Source organism: Diadema antillarum, unplaced genomic scaffold (assembly GCF_040938485.1).
Source record: "Diadema antillarum isolate AM-2024a unplaced genomic scaffold, OU_Dant_1.0 seq00000956_RagTag, whole genome shotgun sequence".
Taxonomy (NCBI): domain Eukaryota; kingdom Metazoa; phylum Echinodermata; class Echinoidea; order Diadematoida; family Diadematidae; genus Diadema; species Diadema antillarum.
This window is the reverse complement of record NW_027271804.1, coordinates 882,074-894,525: the sequence shown is the minus strand read 5'-3', so window position 1 is coordinate 894,525 and position 12,452 is coordinate 882,074. Positions and strand designations below refer to the sequence as shown.

The window sequence follows — 12,452 nt, the reverse complement described above, 5'->3', positions numbered from 1 at the left end:
GAAAGTAACTTTGGGGGATTGTGCCTTCAGCTGTGCTGCTCCAAAACTTTGGAATAAATTACCTGAGAAAATGAGGAAGGCCTCATCACTTGCTGTCTTCAAATCTTTGTTGAAGACTTACCTTTTTCAGAAGCCTTTGATTAATTTGTTATCTATTTTTCGTTAATCAGTAACAATCTCAGGAGCTCTGTTACTTTACAGCGCAGTAGAGTATATTTACATGTTAGCTGCGCTATACACATTTGTCTAATTATTGTTATTATTACTCGTTACAACGAAATCGAAATTAATGTTCTGCAATTGTCATCAAACATCTTGGTTAAATATGTTAATGTTCGGCTATTCCAACGAAATTAAAACTGCCTGTCCCGAGGACTTCGTTATAACGGGAGTCATCAGTGTGAATGGAATCACCGGGTTTTGATATTTAGAAAGGCGGAAATGTAGTTCTGGAATTGCCCTTTAAACTTTGTTTAATGACGTAGTAGATATATGATTTCTCAAGTGCGTGGATACGTGAGACAACATTAGAAGCCGTGCGGAGCTGTGCGTTTGTATGTAAACACACTACTTTCGGTTGCTGACGTCACAAGCAGCAGACACGATTTCGAGAGGCTCAGATTCGAGAGCTGTACACTTACTTCTCCGATATCTATCTCGGTTTACTACTGTAGTGCTTCACGCGGAAAGCTGTCAACATGTCTTCCTCTGACGATATTTCTGGCGGCTTTTCCATCGACAGTATTGCACAGAATTTGAAACAACCAGACATGGGCGAAGTGGGAGCTTATATAGGGGTAAATACACTGGCATACAGCTGTAGTATACTATCCGTTCCGTTGTCTTATGTCCTTCGAATAGTGCCATTGAACGTTATGAGCACATGTTGTTTAATCACTACAAATGTGCATTATATACATGTACATGCATTTCGGAATGCCGTGTGTGTTGTGCAGACCGCCTGTGCTGTGTAGTTCGCCTGATACCTAATACCATTGAGAGTAGGAACGTTTAGCTCTATGCTAGTACATTGTACATGCGTACAGTTGACTCAAGGAGGTACTAGGCGAGATCGCCTCGTACCTCAATGGTTGACCTTTGGCCTGCATGACCGTTTAGGCCAAACTGGCCTAGTTTCTGATTCATCGAGGCACTATCACAACAGTGTATCCTTGCTGCCTCCTCGAGATATACATGTATTGACGTATACAGAGTAGATGAGGCCTACAGGTGCACGGTAAAGTACCCGGGACGTGTGCCCTCTTACACCTCCCTCGTTCCACTCCTTTAAACACAAACATACAGGATAATTCTAGGGGAGGGGGTCAGTTCGAGCCTCCCGGCCCTCCCGCTCCCAAAAACCCCAGCATATCTTCTTCTACATACTGTTAGACTTTCATATAATTTGATCAGTAAATTACAAAATCAACAGTGAGATATTTTAGTTCGTTTATTATTTTTCTTCCTTTATTCATTCATTAGGAGATAACAACCAGAAACTTTACGTCTCATTTTTTTTTGCGCCCCCTCGCGTGGTTTCCCATACGATTGATCTTATCCCCTCGCCCGAAAAAGATAACTTTGCGAATACTTACATGCCCCTCGATCCCAGTCCATCGCCCATTCAATCTTTTTTGCTCTTTCAGAAAGGTCCAATCCCCCCCCCCCCAAAAAAAAAAGAAAGAAAAAAGAACACCCCAGCACACAAAATTCCAAGTTACGGTCCTGATGTGTGTAAGCATGTCATTTTGAATATGTATATTATACATTGTCATAATGCATGAATTTCTGTCTATTTTCCTAAAACTCGAGAAACATTGATCTTGAAAAAGTGATTACGTACATGTATTAGAGATCGAAATGTCTTCACTAGTCTTTATATACTTTGTAATCTTCAATAATCCCTTACTTACGGCCTATGTGCTAATTCCTTCAATTTGGCATTATCTTCCTCAACCCCTCCCCACCCTTATACGCATACACACACACTCTCACACACACACAGAATGATTATTCTCATTGTTCACACTAATGTCGCATTCGAGGAAATTCATAAGTAGGTCTACACTCAGCCTCATGATATTTGTTTGGGTTACAGAAACTTTTGACCGGCAGAAACGCCACATTGGAGACGAGCACAGCCGATATCTGCAAAATCGGCCCGAATTACCACGTTCTGGAAGTTGGCTTTGGACCTGGCGTTGGATTGAAAAGGGCTGCACAATCAATAGAAAAAGGTAAAAGTTTTATCATGGATTGTCATAAGGTAATCGTGAAAAGCCTGAAGAGTAATGCTGACGTGATTACACACGTTTTAAAATGTGGGAAAATATTTAATATTTCACTCGAATACAGTATCCGCGAGATCATCATGCTAACATTGCCAATGACCCCACGTTGACTATGTTAGCATGATTATACTGCCCCAAAAGTAGAACATGTTCTGTAATTGAGTGTTTGTCTTTTGCGCACGGTAAAATTTGTTTTATATTCTTGCAAGTGTACTTCTGGCGGATGGTAGAAATGTTTGTTGTTGTAGGGTTTTTTATCAAGGAAAAGGCCTTTGATTTGAAGGGTAAGTTACATCAAGAAGAGTACTAGGCAAGACCTAGTACCTCTGTCATTGGTTACATCAGCTCAAGTTTCTGTGTTCACCCGACAGGTGTGGGCAAGGTTCATGGAATTGAACTCTCGCCTGCCATGGTGATCGAAGCCATCAAAAATCTTCCGGACGAAATAGCGGAAGGGAAAGTGGAGCTGGTTCTGGGCGATGCGGTATGCATGCCCTATCGAGATGAATCCATGGACTGCATCTTTCACGTCAACTGCTACTACTTCTGGCCGGACATCACTGCCGTTGTTAGGGAACTGCTGCGGGTGTTGAAACCGGGTGGGATCATGGTGGCGGGCCTCGTTCTGGAACGGGTCAAGGCCTCGCACGCCAGAGGATGGCTAAAGTATGGGAAGTATGACCCTGACAACTACATCGCCCGTTTGAGAGAAGTCGGTTTCGTCACCGAAGGCCTGGAAACCAGGACTGTTGATGAATCTAGCTTTCAAGCAATAGTGGCTCAGAAGCCTTCTTAAGGTCCTTGAAGGGTCTGGAGATGCCTTCATCTCCTAGAGTAATTCACAAATTGTACAAGCTATGTATGCTTTTTTAAGAATTCCTCCTTTCCATAGAGTTACAGTATAAGATTGTATTGCTTACTTGTTTAGCTAACAACCAAAGTTGCTGTTACCATGATATCCATGCTTTGTTGAAACTTATGTGATTCAAAGTTCCTTAAAGTATTATGTACTCATGTACGCGTTATTCATATATTGCTTTGTAATACTATGGATGGAAATAAAATCATTTGACTTGATTTGACTTGAATGTACAAGTACTTCGTACTACAAATATGACCTTCAAGATCTCTGTTCATTATCATCTTATGCATTTGTAGGGTTATATGTCAATGACATTACATGTTCTGCATAGACTTTGAAAAAAAAATGTCCTGTGCATGGGAAAATCACGAAAGTCCCATGTGGTATGAGCGTGCTAATTATGTCATTTTGTTAATAGATGACGGTACAGTTGTACCTTCACACACTCTTTGACATGTCAGTAATCAATCAATCTTCAGAGAAATGTATACTTCTGTTACATTCACGTCAAAAAGTACTTTGCGTCAAGTTACAAATTTAAATAAAAAGAGCTTTTATGTTAAAGTAATAAAAAGACGGAACGCAGCTGCTTATCATTGTTTATAGGTATGTAGTTTATCATTTACAACGATATTTTATTTTAAATGTAAATTGCTTTATAAAATGCTGATTACGATACGATTCTAAATTAGATTTGTCTAAGTTGTAACTATGAAAAGCATTCGGAGGAAGTGCTTATGACAACAAGGCGTAATTCTTTTAGAATTTATTTGTCAATTTTAATGCAGTCTATCTACAACATTGCAGGCTGCAAAGAAGACACTAGCAGCCGTAAGATTCGGAGAGGATATTTTCGCCTACACGGAAAATACATTGGGGAGTAGATTGTGATTAATAAAAATCTTTCATAAGAAAAAAATTGAATGGAATACACCTTTACTGTGTAACGTTGTACGGACAACTGCATGAAATATAAAACGCCGAAAAGTGTTATTGAAACATGTTCAATTTCTATTAGCAGAAGTTATGAAAAAGTAACTTTACTTTGCTTCAAATAATGAAATACTACTGGTATAATAATGTCTCTCAACTTCGTCGTCTGTTAATGTAATAACCCCGCAATATACAGATACACATTCATGTACATTGTAGAGAGGTAGATTGAGAAAGAGAGAGATGGGGGGGGGGGGCGGAGAGATGTTTACGCTGTATTAGTTGACTTTCTTCCTGGTTAAACCAAATCGAGCACTAGTCTAGTACTCCCAGCCACTTCCTTTTCGCTAGCTAATTGTGTAGTGGCGTTGTCTTTACACAAACTTGGAGCGACAGAGTTGGACCAACGAGAGTTCCGCCTTCTGACTCTGTACCAGACGAGGGGGTCAGAAACAAAACAAAGAAATATGGAACTCTTGTCGCAGGGAAGGCAAAACTTCAGTGGGAACAGAATTCACACTGTGGTTAACTATATCTTGGTAGATTGATACATAACACGCTAAGGTGCCTGCTAAGCAGATGCTAGGCAGATGCTACTCGCAATACTGGTGCTGTAGCATGATACACGTAATGATAATATTATACGACCCTAATCCCCTAACCGGTAGATAAACATCTGCTAATTCTTTCCGGGACTTCCGGCGACCGTGATGCGCACGCGTACACTCCATCATACCATTACAAATACCTTAAAGAAATACGAAGGCCTCAAAAAGGCAGCTAGTCAGACCGATTCTTTGAATAAAATTTGATATCGTACCATTATAAGATATGTGAATGGTTCGAAATTAGTATAAGTCGCGGGACAGCAAAAATTATCATGTACTTGTATAATTTCGTTGTTCACTTCTTCAAAATAGCACAGACAAAAACGCTGATCTTTAACTCAGATCGGCGGATAATCTACATCACCCTGAAGAATCACCATTATTGAGCAAACATAATCTAAATGCACCATGATTTTCTTTCTTAAGGGATTGTTACTTCAGACACAATGTGTGCACGAACAATTTACGACCGCATTACATATTTTACAGAGCAACCATTGAAATTTGCTCTGCACCACACTAATGTGAAGTTGAGAAACATGCTGTATTTGTTACTCGAGTTTTATGCATCAAGTAACATATTCAAGTTTGGGTCTGATTGCACTCGCATTTTATGTTTTAAGTATCGGATCATGAGAACCGGTCCGCGAACGACAAAGACACACCGATCCTAGCAAGGGGACAAACCATACCATGGGAACTTCACTTATCTATTAATACGTATATAAAGTCTCGTATTTATTGAAGGGGTGGACCATTGTAGTGCCTACTTTTAGTATTACTTTGAATGTCATTACAATTTCAACTTTCACATTCGCTCTACATGCATCTCTACGCTTCAGCAATCACACGCAGATCTTTGAATAAAAAACAGACAAACTAGATGATCAAAACACTTTCAAAAAAAAGTTGTTTGACGGAGCAGCAGAATATAAATGAGTTGATGGCTATGTGTTATTGGAGTAGCTCGCGGATTTTATCCTTATTAACTCGGACGAATGATTTGAAGTCTTTGGTCTTGGGATCCAGCTCTTTGGTTGCGCTTATGTGGAATTCCAGGAGGCCGGACGCGAAAAACTCGTACATCTTTCCCACAATGTCGGCTGCGGGAAAGTCAAGCTTCCCAAACTCCTGAGGCGTCATCTGCGTAAAAGCAAATATATTTTACGGAGAATATCATATCATAATGATTTTTTTTACTTATCGAAAAATAACATTAATGGTGATGATGATGATGACAATAGTACTAATAACGATAATAATAATAATATCAATAATAATAATAATAATAATAATCATAATGATAAACAACGTCTAAGGGAAATTGACCATAACTACAAAAGATGTGAAACAAGGAGCAATCTAGACACTAATAGGCACAGACCAATATTAACAATAAATGTTTTATTATCTCAAATGGGTTAGTCAAATACCGGTTAGTGATTGGCTAAACACTGTCACGTGATGGAGGCACATTGGTTATGTTCGCCCAAGGGCAGCAGAACATTTGTGTAATGTTCTCCCATGAGAAAACATTTTCACGTAACAAATGACAAACGATACCAAACGATTGAACGATCATATTTTTCACGTAATTGATAGGATAAATTTGCCTATTCCATACAATGTGAAAAAGCAGATTTGACTAACCCATATAATATAACAGATGATGACTTTTGTTGTCGGGAACATGTACCAGACGTTCCACCCTCGGGGTTTGAAATGCTATTTCGGGATCAATAAGTCCCTCGACTTCGTCTCGGGACTTATAACCTCCCTCAATAGCATTTCAAACACTTCGGGTGGAACATTCGGTATGTTCCCTCCCCCGCCATTCATCATCTATATAATGTTAGATATTGAATGAAATCGATATAAATAAGATGATAACAATATAAAATGTAATAAAAAAAAAACCCTAATGAAGAGTCTTAACCACGATGTCACAGTGTCCCCAATGTATGATATCACATTATTGACATCATGTCATATCATATCATATCGTATCATTATCATCATATCATGTCATATCATACAATTTATCACGTCCTATCATATCATATATCATATAGCACAACATGTATCATATCATAATGAGACTATGATACCATGATTTCTGACTGAACATTACGTTTATACCTTTGTGGGCTTCAGTACGTTTGGCGCAATAATTTCGTTGATGACGTTACAGTACTCCTGCATCGTCTTGCAGTCTCCAGCCAGTCCGATGACCTTACCGCCGTATCTCTCAGTGTCTTTGAATGCTGCCACCACGGCGTAGCCGCTGGCCGAGGTGTCGATCATGGCCAAAGGCACATCTCCCATCGGGACGTCTATATAAATGGAAGGCCAAGGTGCAAGGATGCTTAATTCATGAACAGGTTGGTGTATCAAAATGGATATTTCGTCGTCATATACACAGAACCATTAAAACTGAGTCTATGTTTGTTTGTTTTTTCATGTTATTTTCATGACTTGTATGACTGGCAAGGAAAATTCCTGTCGCATGTATTCCTACTGATTTGAAAAAGCATGTGACTAAAATTATGTATCTATTCGCTTTTATTGTAATCTTTCGTGGATAACAGTTTTGATAAAGTAGAGATAAAAGTAGACCTGTTGGTAGATAAGAACAGAAATGTAAGATCGATATAAGAGCAAAGAATACAGCGTGTAAAAACAATCGACTCTGTGAACAAATTGTGTCAAACCCGGGATCTTTTGGTTACAGTGTGTTCATAGTCGACTTTGTAAACACGCTATGTCGAACCCTGGATCTTTTCATTACACAGTGTGTTCATAGTCAACACTGTGAACACACTATGTCGAACCCTGCACCTTCTTGGTTACACAGTGTCTTCACAAAGTTGACTGTGTGAACAACTGTTAACTCACTGTAGGACACTGTACACACACTAATAACAAATTCTAATTGTTAATTTTTATAACACTGTGTTTCACACTGTGTTCTTTCCAGGAGGGTTAACTCACTCCATGTAAACTCTCGTTCTCCTGTCTTCACTGGCTTGCTGAAGGAAAAGATGTTCTCCATGTAGAAGGAGTAATGGAGAGAGGTTGCCGTGCCCGCCGGCAGGGTTTGAAACATGTAGTCTTCGATCGTCTTCTTGGCGTCCACGTTGACACACGGTTTGCCCGTCAGCTCCAGGGAGCTCTGCTGACCCGTGTAGATGAAATGTTTCACGCCAACTTTCTTGGCTGCATCCACCAGGTTTCGCCCCTGTTCGTTGTTGCCAAGGAAACGGGAGAAAGGGAAGATATTACCACAATGTTTCCTTGGATTGTGCTTCGTTTGAGATCGTCCCGGCCTTCCTTACAAGGAAGATGCGAGCTACAGTAAACTCGTCCGCCGATTCCTTCTGATATTACACAGACAAACACACAAACACACACACACACACACACACACACACACACACACACATAACACTTACAAAATCCAATTTAGCAATTGAATACTCAAAGATCAATGGCAGCTGTCGCGATCCTGCAAAGGATAAAATAAAAAATCATGCTCGTAATATAGCCTTTCCTCTTAGATCACATAGTTTGACATTGATGATAACATGTTAATGATGATAAAAGATCGGTGTTAGATTTAACACCACAGGTGTTAAATCTAACACCGATCAAACTTCAAAAGAAGACCACACCCACAGGTGTTAAAAATGCACTGTGATGGTGTTGAAAAGTGTTCACCTGACACTTCGTGGTGTTAATTTGACACTGTACCTGGTGTTATTTTGACACTGTACTGGTTTTAATTCAAAAATGACACCACATGGTGTTGATTTGATATTTGTTGGTGTTATGGTTTAACACCCGTCCAGCTTCAATAAGAGACCACACCAGCTGGTGTTACTTTGGTGTAAATTTATTTTCACATTTTTTTCAAAAATCTAGTATTTTAATGTAAAATTCTTGATCGTCTTGTTTAAATTAAAAATCAACAAGAAGTGCAGTTACTAAGAAACAGTTTAAAATTTGGAAGTGACACCCGGAGGTGTTAACTTAACACCATAAATGAGCACCGAAAATGTAACACCAGCTCGGTGTTCACTATTAACACCGGACTTTTTGCAGTGATGCTGCTGATAATAATGATGATGCTTTCCTTATCATTGTAGCCACAGTGACAACTATTAATTACTACTACTCTGTTTTGTCATAGTTATCATTATTTATATCTACTACTTTCTTTCGCCATAGTTATTGTTAGCCTTGTAAGTGCGGCTGCTATATACTACTGTTATACAATATGCAAGTTTACGAACATAATATTCAAAGGCATTATTCACCATTTGCAGATGAAACAAAAATCATCTTTAGAGCTCAAAATAGTTCTAAAAGGTGAGTTAGGGATAGAAACAACCAATGTAAAAATTTGAGTCTGTATAACCAATGTTAAGTATTGTTATATATACAAAATGTGAGCAATAGTTCAATAGAAATGTTTCAAGACTAAACCGTCAACAGTTATTGTTTGTGGAAAAATAGTGATATCTCCTTCATTATATGGTAGGATATTTTGAAATGCAACTGACCTACACATATGCATCAAATGTGATAACTCGGTTTTTTTTTTAATCACTGCTCCCAATAGTAAACAGTACCTTTAATGTGCATTCCAAAGTTTTAGACAAGCAATAATCCAGTGTTTTATCATGTACAACACAGGGCTCCCCTGGAGAGCAGTTGAGAAACTGAGGGGACTACCCTGTTTAAATAGGACGAAATAAATAAATAGATACATTGGGTGAATACAGGTGCTGAATAACTTGTTGATGTACTACAGCTTTTTAGAGGAAAATGATATCCATGAACTTGAATACAGTAGTAAACTAACCTTTTGCTATTACAATGAATTCTCAACTATTCATCACCAGTCACGATAAAGATCGCGAATCCACGAAAACAGTGTTTTTCCATTGCAATATGGAGTAGTTTAAAGCTTCACTTGAGACTCACTCTTTTTGCGCTTTCAATACTAACTTTCTTGGACTAGTCAGCGCCTTATTTCTTCCCCTTTTAGCAGATGTAATTATGGCACCACACAAATGGTGTGAATCATCACCATTATGATTAATATCCATTTTCGTGAAAATTTAGACAGTAACGTGAGTTTTCAGAAGGGGGCTACCCACCTGCTGTGCTTCAGTGGCCTGATCCATGACACTCCAGAAATCGGTCAAGGCGAAGACCCCGTAACTGCCTTCCATCGCCCGCTCAAGCGACGGGACATCGCTATAGTCGGCCTGAACAATCTCCACCCCTAACGGATCGACCAAGCACGAGAAAGAGATAATCAATGAAATACGATCAAGTGTAACTTATTTTCTATTACTAGCGATTGTTCCTGACGTCTATTACATTTTGAGAGACTAAGCGACAGAGAGGTGCATGATTCAAAGGAATTGCTGTCCTATATCTGGTACTGCGAAACGTCAATTTTTGACACGGATTTGTATACCAGTAACAATTGCTGTACTGACATTTTCAGCAGTGAAATCGGAATCACACGATATTTCATTTAATTATTGCAGATGAGGGCCTCTCGCTGAAATACGAATTTATAAACTTTTAGAGCTGTTTTGTTGTTACAAGAAGTAATAGTTTAAGAGCTGTCGTCATCGAAAATTCCAAGTCTTTAATCGTCATGATTTCGGCGGTATTTAAACTGCTGGCTTGCTAGACAGTGCTAGAACGTGTTTAATAGCTATCACTAATTTCCTCCCGAGGACCTAGTATCGAGCTATTGAATTCATCAATTATGCTGAATACACTTCAACGTATGCACAAAATATTGTTGTTGTTGTTGTTACTGACGGGCAAACTTCGGGCAATTTTCTGGTTGTCAGGGACACTTTTGTCTTGCAGCTCTGTATAACATTTGAACATGTTTATCTATTTACCATTATAGACACAACATGATGCTAAAAACTGGTTGAAAAAAAAGTATATGTATAAGTTACCACTGGTTGCTGCTTTTAATCATTGTTTGAACCATGGAGCTACATACTTCCAGGCATTAACTAATGCATAAATGACAATACAATGCAAAGTCATTCTATCAAATGAGATTGTACCAAACTATATGACACATAGAATATGAAAATGGACGACAAATACTAAGCTCTACATCACCCTGAACAAACTGTCTTCTTTGCCATAAGATATAGTTGTTAACCTTTGGTAGAAGACAATGAAACTGAGCAAATTTAAATTCCACTCCCGTACTTATCCTTGATATTTGCTTTGTGAAAGCTGGCAGGGAGAAGCAAATATGAATTGATTTGAATAAGTGGGAATACATGATCCCGGACTATACAACGACCCCCTACCCTCTCCTTACCCTGACACGAGAGCGAAAAACATAGTTCTCAAAAGGGCTCAAAGTTCATCTTCTACCATGCGAAATTTGCCTGTATGCAATTCGTCAAAAAGGGTTTATCAAGAAACTTGTGTGCTTGACGCGATTTGCCAAGACTGAAGACAAGACCTTATTTTTTTTTCTTTTCCTTTTTTGCCTGTCAGCTGAAGAAAGCCGGAAGTGGCACCAGAAGTTGCGCAGAAGTTTTTTTTTTTCTTGTTGTTGTTTTTTTTTGGGGGGGGTTTAGTTGTTGTTGTTGTTTGTTTTATTTTGTTTTATTTTTGATTTTTTTTTTTTTTTTTGCTTGAACGTGTTTCTTTTTTTTTGCGGAACGTTACCTATTTGAAATCATGATCTTCTGGCGTTATTTTATAGAGCAAAACTCGACAATTAATGCCCGCAGAACTGTCGAGTTTAAGCATCGGTAAAACTATCGGCAAATAGAAATTTCCAGTTAAGTTAAATCATTAGGTCTACACACCGCTTTCTGTGTATATCCGACTAAATGATACGCATATTGATATACACTTATAAAACATAATGGTTGTTATAATATAATAACAATGACAATGACGACGAAAAAAACAAAAGAAGATGATGATAACAGCAATGATCAGGATGATAAACATTTAAATGTAATCTTGCTTGGCGTTTATTATCAGCAAATCATGCATAACACGTGTAGTGGGTGGATGCTAATTCTGAGTTTATACTGTACAGACCCACGAGCCAAGAAGCTGACAGGCGATCAAGAAACACCGTCACTGACCGTGCAGCAAGATCGAACTTCCGTCGGGGCGGAAGGAAAGACCTTCACTCTCATTACATGTATCATATAAGGGCATTTTACTGCCCCTTTAACAGAGGCAATGGACTGGTGCGGAGCTTTACCTTTGGAAGCCAGCTCCTCGGCTTTCGCGGACTTTGGATTCCTGGTGACGCCCCTCACCCTGAACGACTTGTGCTCGGGAATCAGCGCCCGCACGAGGGCGCTTCCTTGTCCCCCCGTGGCTCCGAACACGGTGATGAGTCTCACGAGATCGGCCATGACTTCGAGCTCGGTGCCGAGAAACGATCAGCAGCAGACAATGGCAGCAGAAATAGACCACGAGACTGTAGCGGACTACACGTTATGTTTCTATATTTATACCGTCCGCGATCTATTAATTGCACCGTCATCTTTATTTACTTTCCGTCACACACGAGCAAACAGCAGCGTCAGTTTTATTTAATATTGAAATAGGCTATCGTCGTATTCTGTCCTTGAAGCGCGAGTGAAGACCAGTTATGGCCGACAAACTGAATGAGCCCGATCATTGTTCAGTGAACAAAGACTAAAAAAGGCAAAATTAAAACATAAACACACCACA

At 39.2% G+C, this 12,452-nt stretch overlaps 2 protein-coding genes across 2 annotated transcripts; one reads left to right on the top strand and one right to left on the bottom strand.

Moving 5' to 3' along the window:
- The first annotated feature begins 642 nt into the window (after nt 1-642).
- On the top strand, nt 643-3,132 carry LOC139741844 (uncharacterized methyltransferase YdaC-like). Its single transcript, XM_071652421.1, has 3 exons — nt 643-797; nt 2,099-2,237; nt 2,663-3,132. Exons 1-3 carry the CDS (start codon nt 699-701, stop codon nt 3,085-3,087), a joined length of 663 nt encoding a protein of 220 aa, XP_071508522.1. The 5' UTR covers nt 643-698; the 3' UTR covers nt 3,088-3,132.
- A 2,516-nt stretch (nt 3,133-5,648) lies between these two features.
- On the bottom strand, nt 5,649-12,207 carry LOC139741835 (nmrA-like family domain-containing protein 1). Its single transcript, XM_071652414.1, has 5 exons — nt 11,974-12,207; nt 9,857-9,984; nt 7,686-7,932; nt 6,834-7,027; nt 5,649-5,837 (listed from the first exon to the last, which is right to left on the bottom strand). Exons 1-5 carry the CDS (start codon nt 12,128-12,130, stop codon nt 5,649-5,651), a joined length of 915 nt encoding a protein of 304 aa, XP_071508515.1. The 5' UTR covers nt 12,131-12,207.
- Between the last annotated feature and the right edge of the window lie 245 nt (nt 12,208-12,452).